Source organism: Notothenia coriiceps, unplaced genomic scaffold (genome assembly GCF_000735185.1).
Source record: "Notothenia coriiceps isolate Sejong01 unplaced genomic scaffold, NC01 NC01_scaffold00031180, whole genome shotgun sequence".
Lineage (NCBI taxonomy): Eukaryota > Metazoa > Chordata > Actinopteri > Perciformes > Nototheniidae > Notothenia > Notothenia coriiceps.
The window spans coordinates 43975-62942 of record NW_011363881.1 but is presented as its reverse complement, the minus strand read 5'-3'; the positions used below and the strand labels follow the sequence as shown (position 1 = coordinate 62942).

General features: G+C 39.8%; 1 protein-coding gene across 1 annotated transcript; it reads right to left on the bottom strand.

Annotated features, from left to right (window-relative positions):
• Nucleotides 1-3314: 3314 nt before the first annotated feature.
• Nucleotides 3315-18738, bottom strand: LOC104959866 (receptor-type tyrosine-protein phosphatase beta-like). The gene is made up of 25 exons (XM_010787780.1): nt 18480-18738; nt 17722-17982; nt 16962-17222; nt 15775-16035; nt 15434-15694; nt 14827-15084; nt 14480-14740; nt 13865-13914; nt 13487-13697; nt 13054-13314; nt 12517-12780; nt 12159-12419; nt 11687-11947; nt 11156-11416; nt 10795-11052; nt 9911-10174; nt 9534-9794; nt 8808-9068; nt 7428-7688; nt 6485-6742; nt 5775-6035; nt 5233-5520; nt 4471-4707; nt 4299-4364; nt 3315-4200 (listed from the first exon to the last, which is right to left on the bottom strand). Exons 1-25 carry the CDS (start codon nt 18706-18708, stop codon nt 3914-3916), a joined length of 6063 nt encoding a protein of 2020 aa, XP_010786082.1. The 5' UTR covers nt 18709-18738; the 3' UTR covers nt 3315-3913.
• Between the last annotated feature and the right edge of the window lie 230 nt (nt 18739-18968).

The window sequence follows — 18968 nt, the reverse complement described above, 5'->3', positions numbered from 1 at the left end:
CGCTTCAGACACTCAACTTCCTTGACATGCTTCACGTTTTGAAATTTCACAGATATCTGTTATCGTTCTTCCACAAAACGTTCACATGTAAGAGGTTCATCTCTCATTCAGAACAATGAAGCCTTTGAAGTCTAGGCACCCAACTATAAACACCTGTGCAATGGAACACGATGATGTCATCACTCCAACTGACATGCTCAGAGCAGCAGACTTCAGATAGCAGTGTGCAAACAGTCCAGCCGTGAAGACATCTACGGGACAGTTTTGAGATTTCTTCAAATGCCGTTGCCATGGCAACACAATGCTCGCCTTGAAACACGGTTTTCTCATAACNGTATATTTTCCAATGAAGAATTACCCGTTACTCTAATTATAGTAACAGGGCTGAGGTTAAAGCTCAAATTAGCATTGATTTTCAACCCTGTTACTTTCAACCCTGTTACTATAATTAGAGTAACGGGTAATTCTTCATTGGAAAATATACATGTGATGCATTAGCTGGGCAAATCACTTTTTTTTGATGGTTTATTATCTGTTTTTCCTAAATACATAAAAGAAAATTATAAAATAAAAGGTTATTTTTTCAAAAAGATTGGTGTCTAAATTGTCCTCCAATTCTGTAATGACCCAAAATATAAAAAACACGAATATAATAGCCTATAAAACAAAAAATCTTTTACACGGTAATAAAATATAGCTAGCCCTTTCATGCATGAATTATTAAAGCCTCAGTCAGGAGTTTTTTTACCAAGTGTTATTATTGCTCTTGGGGCATGAAAAACAAGATTTGAATTATTTTTTTTTTAAAATCTAGTTTTTTCAAAGAGATTTTTATATGTCCACTCAGGTGGAAAGTATGCGTTCAGGGATTGAACTGAAGAGATGTACATTTTGAAAAAATTATAAATAAAGATGTGCAAACTTAAAATTACATTATAATAACATAAGTATATTGATTTACGGCCCAAAAAGGTATTGAAGATGAAGTATTTTCAAGAATAACTAGGGCCAGGGGCTAATTTGAGGCCCCATGCACAGTTATTTGATGAGTACTAGTGGAGCCTCGCAGCGGCGAAACCGTNGATGCATTAGCTGGGCAAATCACTTTTTTTTTATGGTTTATTATCTGTTTTTTGAAAAAATAACCTTTTATTTTATAATTTTCTTTTATGTATTTAGGAAAAACAGATAATAAACCATAAAAAAAAAGTGATTTGCCCAGCTAATGCATCACATGTATATTTTCCAATGAAGAATAGTAACAGGGTTGAAAGTAACAGGGTTGAAAATCAATGCTAATTTGAGCTTTAACCTCAGGAATTATTGCTAGATGTAGCATTTAATGCTACTTTCAAGGCAAGGACAAACTTGGATATCTAATGAAAGAAAGATAACTTTGAAATTAATATGCTTTATTCTGATAATATAGAGTAACAGGGTTGAGTGGGTCAGAGTGCCACACTCTTTTAAGACTGAAAAGATTGTAAAAATATGAAAAATCAAGGAGGACTTCGTTTTGGTCTACCCATGGCACTACATGGCTTGCTGATGTCCTTTCCACTGCGTCATCTGACTTACAGTTTGTTCACTTCCTCTGCCAATCTAAAAAGGTTTGGGTAACAGGGTTGAATGCATGTTGAGGGACACACCTTCTGTGCAAAATTACTGTTATTTAAAATATGTTTATGATTTAGCAAATTGATTTTACCATTACAAGAGAAATATATCAATAGAATAATACCAAAAAAAGTAAATCAAATCCCTATTCTAAATTTTTATATTTGACATGCAAGTTGGTCACCAAGAAGCTGGAACAAGAGAAAAATGCCATTTTAGGGGGTGTTCGAGAGCTATTTGATCATTTAAATAATATTTTGAAACCACTTTTTCTACAACTTTATATACATGTTGTCTCAAGACAAGTATGTTTAACACAAGTGCATATTTTAGCTTTTTGGGCATAGATTATTAGATTTTTTTATATGGGGGACATGAAATGTCCTACAATTCTGGAATGACCCTTTTACGTATGCACGACATCAAGTCAAATTCCTAGTATGTGCGAACCTACCTGGCAATAAACCTGTTTCTGATTCTGATTTCTTATATTAAAGGTCAGTAGCCTTCAAAACTAGTACTCTCAGGACTGGAGATTATTTGATTTTGTTTCAGCTCAACCATGTTTTATTATGCACTCAATTTCTAATACAAGTGCTCCAAACCTTTCCAGATATTAAGTTTGAAATATCCTAAGGACGACTTATGTTATTTATTGTGGTTGTTTTGTTTTTTTTGCTTATCTATTGACTTACCTTATCCATACATGTACACATTCTGCTTGGCCTTAACACAATTATGTTCCAAATTAATGCAGCATTGGGTATGAATACATTTCACGAGTTGGACACTTTTCTTTTTATTGGGTTTTTGCCCTCTTTTAAACATTTTTTAATGAATACTTTAATTAAAATTCAGCAATTTTTTCAATAGGCTCCATGTGACTCCAAATCATGCAGCATTGTATTACTACACTGGACAAGTAGTATATTGTTGGATTGTAGTCCACCTTCTATTTTATACAAAACAGTAAAGTTATGGACTGTTTCATTAAAACAATGCATTCAAAACACTAAATACAACTTGTTCTTTGACACAACACATAGCCTTGTGACCCATTGTGTGTAGATAATATTGATGAAAGCAGGTTTAATTCAAATGTTTCCAATCTTCGAGTTATGGCAGATAGTTTTGGTTTTATTTGTGAAATTCATAATGAAAAGTGGTAGTTCAAAAGGGATGTAGTGAGAACAGCTCACAGCTTGTGGGGGAGTGAATGGTAATGGAAGAGTTAATCGTTCAAAGTTAAAGGTCCCCTATTATACTCTCTCAACAATATATTAGAGGCCTCAGATAAATACTAAACATGTCTCTGAAGTGTTTGGCTCGACATACCAAACAGATCATGAATTGTAGCATGCCATAAACCCCTCTGTTTCAGCCCTGTTTCAAAAGTGCTAATTCTGTGTCTGTAGCTTTAAATACAAATGAACTGCCACACCCCATGGTTCTCTTCGAGATGATTGGTTTAAAAAAACAAAACAGAAAGGTGCTCTACGAGGAGGTTCAGGTGATAAGTTGGGCGGGTGTTACCTTGGTTGGTTATTATTACAATGGTTGCACAACCCAAAATAAAATTGTGACATCACAAAGTGGCCAAAATCTCAGCTAATTTTCCGACAAGAATAGGATTATTAGATTGCAAGAACTTTTCAGCTCACTAGCTTTGGATGGATTCAGACACACACACATTGAGTTTAGATTTTTTTTTTTTTTTAAAGGAAGGTTTCAAACATCTTTGTTTACACAGAGGGATATTTTAATGTTTCACAGATTTATTTTACTCAATATCTGTAAAAGTGTTCACAAAGTGAGAAGGCACATACCTAGGACATCATTAAGAATAACTGAATGGCTTTGAAAAATATTGCTTGATAAATTACCAGTTTATTTTGTAAACTACTTTTCTAGTTTAGCAATCATCCACAGAATCTAATGGTCAATCATAAAAACAAATCAATTTTTGATAAATACAATATTCAGCAATACTTTGTTATTCTAGGATACCAGCCACAGTTATGAAAATGTATATATGCTATTACTAAAACAATTGATTCATAAGCATTCAAATCTAAAATGTTTCGCCATAGGTTTGATCGTGATGCATTCTTGAGATGAAACAGAATCATTGTTTTGTAGTAATAACTTTCTTTTTTACAATTCTCCTTTTAAAGTTTCTTAAAGATTGAACCTTTAAAATGGTGTTAAGGATGCTACAGAGTGAAGAAAACAACCATAACAATTAAGAAGATATTTCTGCTGAGTCCAGTGTCCATTTAAGTGGATCTGTGATTTTTCATGAGGAGACACCGGTGGTTCTACAGATTGGCTTGGAGTATTCACTTTGGTTGACGGTGTTTTTGGCTGCTAGCCTGATGCAGTAGTTGGTCCGCGGCTTGAGGTCGTTCTCTTTGTAAAAATTACCCTGCACGATTCTCACTCTAGGTTGCTGATTGGCATGCTGGTCTTTCTGTTGCTCCTCGATCACAACTTTGTACTCGGTTGCATCCATCACTGACGTCCAATTCACATACAAGGAAAGTCCACTTACTTTTACATTCAGCACTTTCGGGATTTTTAGATCTGTGAGAAAGATGGGTAAGATATTACCAGTTGTTTTATAGTACAGATCATAGTACATACTTTTTCAAGGTGATGTACAGTAATAACACTACACTGACCTTTGTCTAAACTGGCATAGTTTGCACTGTCCTGCAAATCTCTTCTTATGCGAGCTACTGCTGGACCTAAGGAAGGTGAGGAATATGCATTAAACACAGACACCTCATTATTTTTTTCTGTGAGACCCAGGCAGATATTTCAAGTCTGATGTTTTGGCCCTGCTTGTCTCACCTGTAATATCTTGGTTAAGGATGCTCTCTCCCTCTTCATTGCTGGCTGTTACTCCAGTGGCGTCAGGATCGAAGTTGGTCAGCTGACAGGAGAGCCCGGTGGTGCTGCAAAGCTCAACTCGATCTTCCCCTGACAAATTGTAGACATTGTATCTCGTGGCAAACACTGACGCATCCCAGGAAAGCTCGGCTGAGTCTGTGTCACCGGTGAACTGCACATTCTGCGGAGCACAGGGGACTGGGAACACAATGGAAATGAAGTTAAAATAATGACTGTTGTTACATTTAAAACATCGATCATAATTTGAATGTTTCATTTCAGCCCTATTTCACATTAATAAGCAGTTTACCAACATAAATAAATGGTCAGAAAATAACTACGGTAGTTTTAAGCTGACATAAAGACAAATTAGTGTTTTAAAATGTAAATAATTTGTCAACAATTAAAACTTCTCTTATGAAGATATGTTTTATATTCTCACAATTGCTATACATCAGCCTCCAAATTTGTACTTATGACAAATACATAAATAACTACTTCCAGTATATCTAATGACATGTTAGTGTGTTTTAAGAGAGTATTTAATGTGTGTATACTCCAAATAAATTATAGAGTATAGTGTTGACCTATTTTCCTTTTTTTCACGTAAATCTAAACTCAAAAGAGAAAGGAAGATTCTTTTTAATAAAAATATTTATAAGTTCAAAAAAACAATTAATCTTCTATTGTATATGGTTGGGGTTAATTTCAGTCTAGCAGTACCTGTGACTCCACTAAAGGCACTGGATTGTCCGCTGACTGCAGCTGCGTTTCTGGAGCGTACAGTGAGATTATAAGCGGTGCTGCAAGGCATTGGGAACTCAAAGTATTTCCTGGCCAGCCAGTAAGAAGAGACATCCATCAGGGACTGTGGGTTGTTTTGGATTCGGCCGGTTATCTTCGCTTGGTACTCAACATCAGAACAGTTGACGCTGTCCCATGACGTCATGACCCAGTGACCTTGGTCTATCTTCTGTATTCTGACATTGACACCAGTTGGAGGGCATGGAGCTAAGGAGGGAAGATATAAGTTGAGCATTTTACCAGTTAAATTAGCCAAGAAAACATTTCTAGCCCTTGTTCTTCAGAGCAACTACTTGTTAAATGTATCCCTTTGAAAACCTGACATACACTTTTTCTCTGTACTTTCTGCTAGGACTCATTTTGATATATTCACCACTCAACAATTAAGTTTATTTGTGTAAAAATGAACTACGGTAAATCGACTAGTTTGACCCATTATTGTGAATATCAATTTGTTTTACCTGCTCCCACCTGCAGAGGTGGACTGAACGAGCTGTTGCAGACGCCGTTTGAAGCTTCAACAGAGAAATTGTAAACGCCTCCGCATTTCAGGCCTTCGATGGTGCAGGAAGCTGCAGTGTTTTCACAGTAGAACGCCTCTCCATCCATAGACTGGGCACAGGCAAAGTACTCCACAGCGCCCTCACTGGCATCCCAAGACAGCATGGCAGAGTTAGCCTCACAATCCATATCCACTGCGAGACCGGAAGGCTCACAGGGCACTGCGACCACAGAGAGGAAATAACTCCAATCAGAGATTCGATCAGGAAAAGTTGGTTTGCAGGTTCTACATTTTTTGGCAATAATGTTAACTCATCCTTGTTGGCTAAGATTTGAAAGGGAGGGATAAATCTAACTAGGAGAGGTAACTAGTAAAGTGTAAAGTCCAGTAAAATTCAATGTAGTAAGTAGAAACAAAACTGTAGAAAGTAGCAGCTAAATGGTACATATTGTTAATTATATTGATGAATACAGTAACAAAATAATAGTAAAAGGTTTTTTTCAAACCCTGAAAATTGATAACTTATGAATATTGGAGTATAATAATAGAAAATGTCTTGCCGGAAAATCCTCCTTACCTCCACTCTTTGATGTTTCAATTGTCTTGTTGTCTGATTTCAATAGACCACTTTAATGTCCTATAAATACAAATATCCCATCGTGTCGCTACCTGTCCTGAAGGTTGAGGTGCTGGGCTGGCTGGTGCAGTTGTCCCCACTGGCAGTGATGCTTAAGTTGTAGAGCTGTCCACAGTGCAGGTGAGTCAGGGTGCAGTTGTTCTCTGAGGTGTCGCAGCTCGCAACATGTCCGCCCCTCCCTGTTGCTGTCAGGAGGAACGACGTCGCCACAGGGGAGGGTCCCCACATCACTGTGGCCCCATTCTCCTCACACGATGCTTCCACTGTCACATTGTCCGGGACACAGGGCGCTAAGGAGGGCAGAGAAAATATTTTATGGTTCTGTTTTGTTTTTATATTACAAGCTGCTTTATCTCTTCCCGGATGTCCACAAAATAGTTAATTTCACATAAATATCATAAAGAAACAACAGCAATGACAATACCCCTGGCAACTAGAAAAACTTGACACACTGCATTGCCAACAATTTATCCATTACTGTATATTGACTAGATTGAGTTTATGTATAGTTTGAGGCAATTTCAAATGCCCTGCTCAAACATGTCTTGTAAAATAGTTTTGCATATAACTACTTTACATACCATTCTAATAAATAGAGTTTTTCTTACTTTATTTCAATTTAAAAAGTCTGTTTCTGTCTGTCGTGTGGTCGGTGTTTCGGTAGTTTAATATTTGTGCATAATACAAATCACCAATGAGCCAAGTCAGGAGGACCCAAATAAGAAGAGTATCTGTATTTATGATAATAATAATAATAATAATAATAATAATAATAATAATAATAAGGGAAATACAATTATATGTGAAATATGTTTGACTAATATAAAACTAAAACGTCTTTCGTCCTTCTATTTAAATAAAACTTTTCTGAATAAAAACAGGATGTGGTTGAATAAACAGGATAAACACAACCAGGAGTAATTGACCCAGGACTAAGAGAAATGCTAGTTCTAGATATACAGGCGAATTAATTACCAGTTTTGATCTTCTTTGGAGGGCTTCTGAGGCTGCTGCATTTATCAGAAGAAGCTGATACTATGATGCTATAATGCATGCCACAGTGGATATCCGGCAGTACACAGGAGTTGGAGGAGCTGTTGCAGGAAATTAGGGTTTGGTCGTGGCCCTCAGCGGTCACCAGGTAGAGGGGTGTGTCGTCCATCTTTGCCCATTCAACCAGGATCGTGCTACTGTTGCATTCTGTCCCTGCGCTTATAGATGAGAGAGCACAAGGACCTATGGGACAGGACGCATAAGAAAAAGGATAGCGTGAAGATTCAAACAAAAGCTGTATGAAATACTCAATAAAATAAGTCAGAGTCAAGTACATTTTAGAACAGTTAAGCCTTGTATTCTCCTAATTTCTTGTTCTTTCATAACCTTCAGAAATGGCACCATGTTATAAGCCTTTATGAGTTATAGCATTAGTCCTTCATAAGCCCTTTAAAACCATCACGTACTTTTATATTCCTTTCGATATCACTGATTATTCTTTTCACTTTGAGTAAGCAGATGTGCATTTGATAAGATAATATATTATAAAGCTCCAATTAAAATTAAAAACTATATTGCAGATGATCAGTTCAAACAATCAATCTGCTTTCAACATACAGTAGGGGCCACCACCCCTCCAATGGGTCATAACATTAATTTGAAAGGTTACACAATGATTCGAGGGATAGAAAAGTGAAGAAAAAAACCTTGTTCTCCTTCAAAAATTATTATTTTATATAACAGTTTTATTGCAGACAACTATTCAATTAAACAATCTGTGGTTTTAGAAGGGAACATCTCTGCTTGATCAACAAGCTGTAAAGTGGGGGGAACACTACTCATTGTAAAGGAATCCTAACTCCTAATTATCAACTCTTCCATTAAACTATTCACTCCCCCACAACATGCTGTTCTCACCTGCCAATCTAACACTATTCATTTCACAAATAAAACCGAAACTATCTGCCATAACTCGAATACTGGAAACATTTGAATTGAAGCTGCTCTCATCAATATTATCAACAAACAATGGCTCAAATGACTATGTGTTGTGTCAAAGGACAAGTTGTGTTTAGTGTTTTAATGCATTGTTTTGATGAAATAGTCCAGAACTTTATTATCATATTATGCTGCATTGATATGGACTCACATGACATGGAAGCTATTGAAAATATTAAAAGGGTGGGAACCACTGACCCATGATGTCAGTGTAACAGTTATGTCCCAGACAACATTAAGAGTGTGTTTGATAATATATTAATACGATACAATGTTTACTTGATTACTTTCTAGAAGAGTTTTAAAGACAACACGCCAGCACTTTGAATTGTTATTTTGAGAGAAGAGAATCATGTTGAATACCTGTCTCAAGCTCAAAGGTGGCGCTGTGATTGCTGCGGCAGTGTTTGTTGACGGCAGTGACGTGGATGGTGTAAAGTATCCCACATTCAAGATCAGGGACAGCACAAGGAGAGCTGGTGGAAGTGCAGCTGGAGTTGTGACCTCCGACCCCCGTGGCCAGTACAGAGTAGCTGAGGGCTCCTTCTGAGGCGTCCCACGTCACCCAGGCATTGTTGGATACACAGTCCAGTCGGCCCTCAATGTTCCTGGGCACACATGGAGCTGTGGAGGGAAATCAGAACGTTACACCTTCACACTTCACATCTGCGGATAACGTGTATCATATACAGGCATTCAAAATAACAACAGCAGCTGTAGTTCATGTGGATATCCACCATCTATAAAGGACTGATCATTTCGTTTGTAATCCCATCGCTGGTTCTCGGCCAATATTTATTCTAAATATCTTGAGCATTGGTCTCAAGAAAGGTAGTTGTAACACTTATTGCTTTTCAGTTGCTGCATGCGTTTAATTTGTAGAACCCATATATTACTTTTCGTCAGATGGCGCAGGATTTAAAGCCTTGGTTTTGGTCTGAAAATAACTGGGCAGCTACTCCCCCTTGTGGAAAATCTTGACAACGCCTATTTTGGCAATTTTTTCCTACTCTCAGTCCTAAATCCTGACAATTGTGCTAATAAATTGCATTGAATTGACAAAAAAGTGGGTTTCTGCTTGAGGTTTACCTGAGGAAGTCTCTACCACAGCACTGGGCTTACTCTCACAGCCATCCCTCACAGACAGCACCGTCACGTTGTATCTCTGTCCACATGGTAGATCCTTTATGGTGCAGGCAGTGCCGCTGGAGTTACAGTACAGTCTCGCTCTTGTGTTGCTCACTGCCGCCACATGGAAGTACTGGGCGTCTGTGTTGGGGGACCAAGATACAACGATGGTGCCTTCTTCACATTGTGAATCAACGACCACATTCTGGGGTGGACAATTGGCTGAAAGGAAAACAAAAGGGGGGAGGCAGGGAGAGGCAAAGATTAAAAAAACAATACATAATACTCTTACTATTTGTATAAAGTCACAACAAGCCTTCACAAGATGTTAACAATACCTGTTCGTACGTAAGCCTTGTTGCTTTCCACACTGGAGCAGGACTCATCCTGGGCGTACACGCTCACGTTGTAGGTCTGTCCACACTGCAGATCGCTCAGGTCACAGAAGGTCATGGTGTTGTTACATTCAGCCTGATGGCTGCCATCTTCTGTCACGCCCACTGCACGATAGGTGAGTGCTCCACTGGCTCGCTCCCATGTCGCTGCAGCAGAGTTTGAGTCGCAGAGTAGGGAAGCCTTGACGTTGGTCGGACTGCAAGGTACTAGGAGAGAGAAAAAAAGAGTAGTGAGGCGATATAGTTCCTTTATAACTAATATTTTCTAAACATTGGAATGTTCTGTCTAATCAAGCAAATATCAAACACTAAATGGTTCTTCCTGAGAAAAGCCTGAGGAAAAGAGATATAAATAACAGATCATTCTCATCTGACTGTAGTGTTGCATACTTATTACTCCAAAGCAAGTTTAACACACCATTAAGTCCACTAACTGCAAAAAGGGGAACATTGGTGGCCACACATGTTTAGCTCTAAGTTTACCAATAAAAAACGTTTATTCTACCAACTGGTGTTTAACCAGGTCCCGAAAGGACAGGTCTATGAAACATCTTCATCTCTAGGCTGCCCTGTCACATGTTTTCCTGTTATATTACAGTACGTTATCTCATACCAAATGTATTATTATCTGAGACTGACCTTACATTACTACTAACAGCAACATTATCCCAAAACAATCCTATTAAACTGTTAACTATCTATGGTTAGTTAAAAATAGATAATAAAAGTGTTTAAATGTAACTTACAGTGTCAGACAACCAATAAAAAACAGTTTCACTCAAATCTATAGGCATAGAAAATGCCACTTACCCTACTGATAATCTTACCTGACTGCAGGCCGAGGTAGGCGTTGCTGTTGTCACACTGTCCATCCTCAGCTGTCACCGTGAGGTTGTACAGCTGGCCGCAATGCATGTTGGGTAGCTGGCAACTGGTTGTTGTGCTGTTACAATTAATTTTGTCACCATCGGGCCCAAAAGCTCGCACCATGTAGGAGGACACTTCCTCTCCTTCTTCCCACGACACCACACCTGTGTCATTACTGCACACCATCTCTGCTTTCACATTCTGTGGTATGCACCGCACTACACACACACACACACACACACACACACACACAGACAAGTATGAACATAGACATGTATAAAAAGAGGTTTAATACAACATTCATTATTAACGGTATTCTACCTGTGTTGATCACCAACGGAGAGCTTTTAGCACTGCTACATGTATCATCTGAAGCGCTGACAGTGATTGAGTAGTTGAGGCCGCACAGCAGGTCATCGAACACGCACGTTGTCGTGCTGCTGTTGCACGTTGACTCGTAGCCCCCGTTGCCCTGGGCAATTGTGGTGTATGATGTTGCTCCTTTAGAAGGCTCCCAGGAGACGGCCACAGCGCCAGACTCACAATTCAACCAGGCCTCCACCTTCTGCGGTACACAGGGCACTGCACAGGCACAGAAACATTCATTTTTATTTGATTCAGGATCAGAAAAGGTGCAATAATCATCTTTTGTTAGCAATATCAGTCCTGCCAAGAATTCGTTTTTGCCTAAATTAGTTTCAGCCTTATGGAATACAGAACCATAAGATCTACGTGTTTCTTTCTTTCCGTTTTTATGATGGGTACTGTATATAGAATACAATTAGATATATTCACTTTTCTCCTATCCTGCTCCAAGGCCTCAATGTGTTAAATCTCTTAAATCCTCCTCACCTGCTTGCAGATGTGAGACGTCACTCTTTGAGACATTGCAGATGCTGTTGGCAGCAATCACGCTGATGTTGTAGGTGAAGTCACACATGAACTCTGGTAGGACGCACGACTGTGTCTCTGTCTCACAAACAGATTCATGTTCTTCCATGCCGAAGGCTTGGACAATATAGAAATCAGCCCCTTTGCTGGCCTGCCACGACACATGGGCTGTGTTGGTGGAGCAGTTCAGGACAGGCACAACATCCTCAGGAGGACAAGGCACTGGAGAAGGAAAGGGAGAGAAGGAATAGTCAGATTTATTGATTTAACAGACATTATATTCTGTAGTAACTTAACAGCAACCTGGAAATCTTTATCTGGCTGACCTCTCCTGGCTGAATTGTCAATTAGTAAGTCAGTTATGTCTCAGACCACATCCATATCAGTGGAAAGGATGGTCTAAACATTTTGTGTCATTAATATGAGAGCTCACCTGACTCAACCTGTTTCAAGGCACTTGGAGGGCTGCTGCAATTCTCATTTGAAGCCACAGTGGTGACATCATAAGTCTGACCACACTGCAGGCCCTTCAACTCGCAGTTGGTGTAGTTGGAGTGGCAGGTGGAAACTTGGCCATCAGGGCATTGGGCTGTCGCAGTGTAGTCCAGGGCGCCTTCAGCGTAAGTCCAGCTCAAAAGGGCCGAATTCGTGAAGCAGTCCAGAGCCACGGAGCCAATACTGGGCGTGCAGGGAACTGAGAGAGGGAGGGAAGAAATGGAGGGCTGAAGTAACACTTTAACAGATTCAAAAGTAAACATCCAAAGGTGATCCATGCCCATTCATTTGTTTACCTGATTCAAAGTCTATATCTGGGCTGGGTAAACTTGAGCAAATATCATCCTCAGCCACCACCTGGACGGAGTATGTGTGCCCGCAGGTCAGGTTGGTGAGGGTGCAGGTCAGGTTTGTGCTGATGCAGGAGGAGGACAAGGCTCCCTGTACGCTCTCAGCTGTCACTTTGTAGGACAGAGCCCCTTCGCTGGCACTCCAGTCAACGAGAGCCTGATTTTTGGAGCAGTCTATCGTCACCTCCACGTCAGTAGGAACACACGGCACTGGAAAAGGCAGGGGGAGGAGAATGGGGTACGTTTCATTATCTAGTCACAGAGATACAAAACATTTGAGATCATCTAAAGAAGCCTAATTTTAAAGATGTCTGATATCACATGCATGGGCAATAGAAAACAACTACAGTTGAGAGCGTTTTGAATACAATTAAACATTAAATATCCTTAAAGGCACATAAAATAAACTTGACCAATAGTATTTACAGACCTTCTGTTTGCTGAATAAAAAAGGCATAAAAGAAGAGGATAAAATTGTCTCACCTGACTGCAGTGTGTCGGCCTCACTGGGGTCAGAGTTACACTCCTCGTTGGAGGCGACGACCATTACAGTGTAGTTCTGTCCACACTGGACATTTGGCATGCCACACTGCTCGCCGTCAGACCAGCAGCTCATTGATTGGCCGTCTTCCTGCGTCACCGTGGCGGTGTAATACTTTGCCCCAGCCGAGGCGGTCCAAGACACTACAGCGATGTTAGAACCGCAGTTCATGAAGCTGGAGACACCAATGGGCGGGCAGGGCACTAAGGGGAGAACAGAAAACAACACGTTTTAAAGCTAATAATCAATAACAAACTAGATAACAGCATACAGTATAAGGAAAATATGAGTCATATTAGTCATTAAAATGTTCAATAAAATACTGCTACAGATATAAAATAGAGTGTAACTTTATGCTAGAAAATAGTAATCTACCTGACTCAAGTGTTGATGGCTGACTTGGTCGGCTTGTGCACACAGAGTCTGCCGCCTGAACAGACAGGAAGTACTCTTGGCCGCACTCAAACTCAGAAATGAAGGTCCAGGTGTCGGTGGTGCTGAGCTGCACTTTGTGGCCACTGTTGGACTCTGCCGTCACGATGTAAAACTCAGCAGTGTCACTGGCATTCCAGGTCAGCGATCCCACCTTACAAACAGATAATAATATAGTTATTATAGTTAGTTAGTATCATCAGTCATTTTCAGTTTATATATTCAAACACTTTCAGAAGTGCAGAAATGTAGACAGAAAAGTTTACAATTTTACTAGAGATGAACATTGAGAGAAATTGCTTGTGATTGTAAAATATTCACCTTCGTAGTGCAGTCCAGAAAGGTTGTCAAATTCTGAGGAATACACGGCGCTAAAAGCAGAAGACAAAAGTTTAGCTGTGATTAAGGCTGCAAAGAAAAAAAACACTATTATCATTCTACATTGATCTGCTGATTAGTATCTTGACTAATATAATAAATTATAGTAATTTGGTCAAACATAATTTTAAACACGTTACAATTTCACTGAGACCAAGGAGATTAATCTGAAGTCTTGATTTTTCTTACAAACATTTAAAACCCTGCCAATAAATTGTAATTATATAAAACACAGAAAACAGAACACAAATCATCATTTAGAAAAGCTAGGAGTAAAAAATATTTTTGTTATTGTTTCAGATGTTTTGGTGATGCATGTGCTTTTTAGCTGAAGATTATTTCAGAGCCTCACTTAAAGCAGGTTTTACTCAATTGTATTTAACTTTTTAATTTTCTACGTTCATTTCAAATATATCTTTCCAGTCTGTCGTTTTTTTAAATGTTGCTTATGTTAATTCTGGCATTTAACACACCCTGTTAACAAAAAATCCTTGACTTCACATTTAAGGACAGTTTTTTTCTTTCTTCTAGTTGTGCACAGTACAAAAGCTTGTTTACTCATTCGTAATGTTGTGCTGTTGCTCGGCATGCTGCTGCACATGTAGTCGTTGGCGATGATGTGGACGGTGTAAAGGTCCCCACAGTGCAGGTCGTCCCAGGTGCAGCTGGTGGTGTTTGTGGTGCACATGTGGGTGTGGCCTTCCTGTCCAACTGCGATGGCCAAATAAGAGTCCGCCCCATCGCTCTCAGCCCAACTAACTGAGCCCAGGCTGTCCTCACACGATGTGAAGCTCTGGACATGCACGGGCACACAGGGAGCTGAGAAGAAGATGTATTGTTGCGTCATCATTTTTATATGAATATATTGTACACCACATTATCAAAAATATAAAAGAGACTCATACCTGTCTGGAACTCTTGAGGCAGGCTCACAGCGCTGTCACATCGGTCACCCTGAGCTTTTACAGTGAAGGTGAATGATTGTCCGCACGGCAGCTCAGCCTCCACCGTTGTCTCGTTGGTTTGGAAAGAAGAGGTGTATCCCATGTCTCCTGTGGCGGTGACCACGTAGCCTGACGTACCTTTAGCCGCCGACCAATCCAACACCACCGTATCGTTGTCACATGACCCACTGACTGTCAGGCCAGTCGGCTGGCAGGGTTCTGGAGAACAACATTTTCTTTATCAATTACAAAAACCTAAGATGAATTGTCTGGGTGTCTTTATAAAAGTGGGTGACGGACAGAAATGTAGGAGACAAAATGGTTCGACAGTTTTAATTAAATACTGCCGAAATTAGACACCTAAATCCATTTTTCTTTCTTGGACTGTTGCATGTATGCAAAAATAAATAGAAAATAAATAGAGTAGAGAGAAACTTTTTGGAAAGCAACTAAGAGGACACTTTTTCTAACTGTGATGAGGGTGGACAATCTTCGTCTCCCAACCCAATCCCTGAATCCATCTGTGGACAACCTAACTATTTAATTATTTGAGAATAATGAGCTCTACCTGTCTGGATCTCCACAGTGCTGCTGATGTCACTGTAGCACATGTGAGTGTACGCAGCCACAGAGAATGTGAATGTGTCTCCGCAGTGCAAGTTGTAGAATCTGCAGGTGGAGTTGGTGGAGTTGCACTGCATGGTCATTCCCATGCTGCAGGTGGCATTAGCCAGGTAGAGCTCCACTCCTTTGCCTTCCTCCCAGAACATGTTGGCCGTGCTGTTCCCACACTGCTGGTCTACTGCAACATGCAGCGGTTTACAGGGTCCTGCACAACATGTCGAGTTAATATCAGAGATCAATTCACTCAACTCCAGCTACGTAGAGATTAGATGTTTCTCAACTCACTTGTGATTAAGGTGACAATATTTGTTGTCTCAGTCTGGCAGTGGTCGCTGTTTGATGTGAGGCTGATGTTATACGTGTGACCACAGTGCAGATCAGTTAGAACACACTGTAGCTCATCGGTCTCACATGAAGCTACGCGGCCTTCACCTTCTACGGCGTTCACAGTGTAAGAGTCTGCTCCGTTGGCTGAGCTCCAGGAGACTTCGGCTGTGTTGTTGTCGCAATCCAAATTAGCTTCGACATTTTCAGCTGCACAGGGAGCTGGACACAGAAGGGACGGAAAGACAAACAGGATATGGGTTCAATGTCATTGATCACACTGCATTGATCTTCACACAAAATCTAGTAGGCCTACATCAACTGCAAATGATGCGCTTATGTTAACACCATCCAATTACTTCATAATAAATGCAAGGATTTTGTTTGGGGCCTGCTTACTGCCATTTTCGTTTTTTGCATATTTTCAAATCTTTTGGGAAGCCGTGTATGTCATTTAGGAATGCCCACTATCAATAAACATAGAAACGAATCAACCCTGAGGAGGTTTTCTCTCTCTAACAAAGGACAGTTATATGTATATTATATTCGGTGCATTCTTAAGGATACAAAGATGAATTTAATGCATTTACTACTGCAAAACATATGCAATTTAAATGTTTATTATTGTTGTTTGTATTGTTGGATGCTATATTTCCGTGTTTCCAACATTTGCATGCTCTGAAGTACATTCCTTGGCACATTACTTTCGTCTTTAAATCAGGATTATCTCAAAAACTTGTACAAGGAGAAAAAAAACAGTCATCAAAATATTGTTTTACAGTGTTAGTCTTCAGAGAATCAACAGAAGACATTTCATTTTGAAAATAGTGCTCAGTTACCAAGCACAGGCCTCTTATCTTTACCCAGTTGGTGATTCGAGCCATGAAGAGGTTTTTATTTTGTATATAAAATATTGCCATGTGAGTGTTTCCAAACCAAATGTTGTTACTTTTCTACCTGAGAGACATTTAAGAGACTGTTTGAATTTTTTTTAACAGATGTATAATTATTATCCTCTAATGTTTTCACTTGAAATACTGGATCAGATTCACAGCAGTCAGCAAGGGCAAAGAGTACTCCATATAATATAGTATATTCCATTGTGTAATATATTACTATAATGAAGCCAGTGTTTGACAGCAGCATACCTGAGACCAGCAGGACAGTAGTGGACTCGTCACTGTTGATCGTCTCTCCCATGGCGATGACATTAGTGTAGTAGACGACTCCACAGTGGAGGCCTTCCACTGTACAGAAAGTTTCGTTGGTGGAGCAGGACAGAGAGTGGCCGTCGCGTCCGGCCAGGCTGACCTCGTAACCCAACACCCCAAAGCTGAATTCCCACGACACGACCCCCAGGTCGCTCTGACACTGCACAGTGGTCTGCACGTTTTGGGGTGGGCAAGGCTCTGATGGAAAAAAAAGGAGAGAGAACAAGTTAAAGGATGCGGATACAATTTTTCATCTGTACTACATAAATAAATAAAAATTGGAAATATCAAAAGATATTAAAATGTGCCAAAAGTGACACATTTACTTTTTCTTTCCTTCATGGTTATGCTGCTGATTAATTCCTCATTGAATTCAGTTAATTCAGTAAAGTTAAGCTCTCAGAAGGTCTTGTTTAGTTTGACAAACACCCCAAAACCTAGTGATAGTAAGTAAAAAAAGCAGCAAACCATCAGAATTGAATAGTTGGAATAACAAAAAGTTGGGCATGTTTACATGAAAATTGACTGCAAAACAGTTGTTAATTGAACTTCCTGTCAAAAACGAATTTGTTAAAGATAATTTTAAGGTCCTAGATCCTAACACTCATACTGACACTATCAGTGCAGACTATCAAAGAGAGATCTCACTCCGTTAAGAACCTTGAAAATGCAAATACTCATCAACGTGTTTTCTTACCCGTTGTTATTGAAGCGGGTTCGGTCGAGATTGACGTGCCTTGGCAGACCTGATTGTTTGCTGTGACGTTTATATTGTACATCTGGCCACAGTCAAAGTTGTACAAGGCACAGTAAGTGTCGTTGGTGACGCAGGAGACCATCTGGCCCTGATCTGTCACCCCTTCCACTGTGTAGTAATCAGCCCCAGCGGTCATGTCCCACAGCACCTGGCCGATGGCAAGGCTGTACTCAGTGGTGATCTGCTCAGGGATGCACGGCTCTGGGAGAGAGAAGGTGTTCATGAGTAAAAATTACTACCTACACACTTTCCATTTCAAAGTCCCTACATTTCTATTCTTCTTTGTATATTTTTAGGACCATATGTCATATCTTAGTACACATACTGTAGCTGGGTGTTTATGTATATAACTGACATGTATGTGACATTCTGACTATAAACTGTAGCCTATGCTATTATGCAGGCAAATAATTGCCAGAAGATTGTCACTAGGTACTGTAGCACATTAAAACGTCCCATACGAGGTCAACGCATATCATTTTATTTTAGCTGCAATTCTGTGTCATGTAAAATCAAATATTGGAATACATTTATATTGTACACTCTTTTCTCTTATGAATACTGTACAGACCTGGAGAAACTAAAATACAATTCCATACTTTTTGTAGGAACCTGAGAATACCTTGTTTATTATGTTTGACAATATTTAAAAGTGGATGGACTTTAGGCATGTAGCTTTGTGAGGTGCTGTCGCTCACCAGTGACCAGCTGTCCTGGCATGTGAGCGATGCTGGAGCAGGACCATCCCAAAGCCGTCACAGACACAGAGTAGCTGTTGCCACACAGCAGCCCTTCCAGCACACAGCTGGTGGTGTTGGTCTCACAGTTCACTTTGTGGCCTGACACGGTGGAGGCCATGACCGTGTATGACAGAGCTCCATCGGCCGGGTACCACATCACCGTGGCCGTCCGCATGAAGCAGTCCATCACTGCCTGGATCAGTCTCGGCTTACAGGGAACTGAGACGAGAGGTAGGGCAGTTACAACTTTAGTGTGCTTTAAACATACTACATTGCTTCAAAGAAATAGAAAAAAGAAAGACAAGCTTACTGATGATCATAAATATACAGTGATTGTAGTACTTAAAAGGTAGGATAGGTAATTCACTTCAGAAACACTTTTTGTTATATTCCATGGAATGCTCTTAACATCCCGATAGCAATGAATACATGAAATGCTTTGACAAT

Bases quoted from the DNA above. Each gene is read 5' to 3' on its own strand.
- LOC104959866 (XM_010787780.1), bottom strand. From the start codon at position 18,708: ATGGACTGCTTCATGCGGACGGCCACGGTGATGTGGTACCCGGCCGAT. The intron at 14,741-14,826 runs GTATGAGTCTCT...TCTTCTTCTCAG, and splicing joins GCCTCAAGAGTTCCAGACAG to CTCCCTGTGTGCCCGTGCAT. The intron at 12,781-13,053 runs GTGAGACAATTT...TGCCTTTTCCAG, and splicing joins GGCCGACACACTGCAGTCAG to TGCCGTGTGTTCCTACTGAC.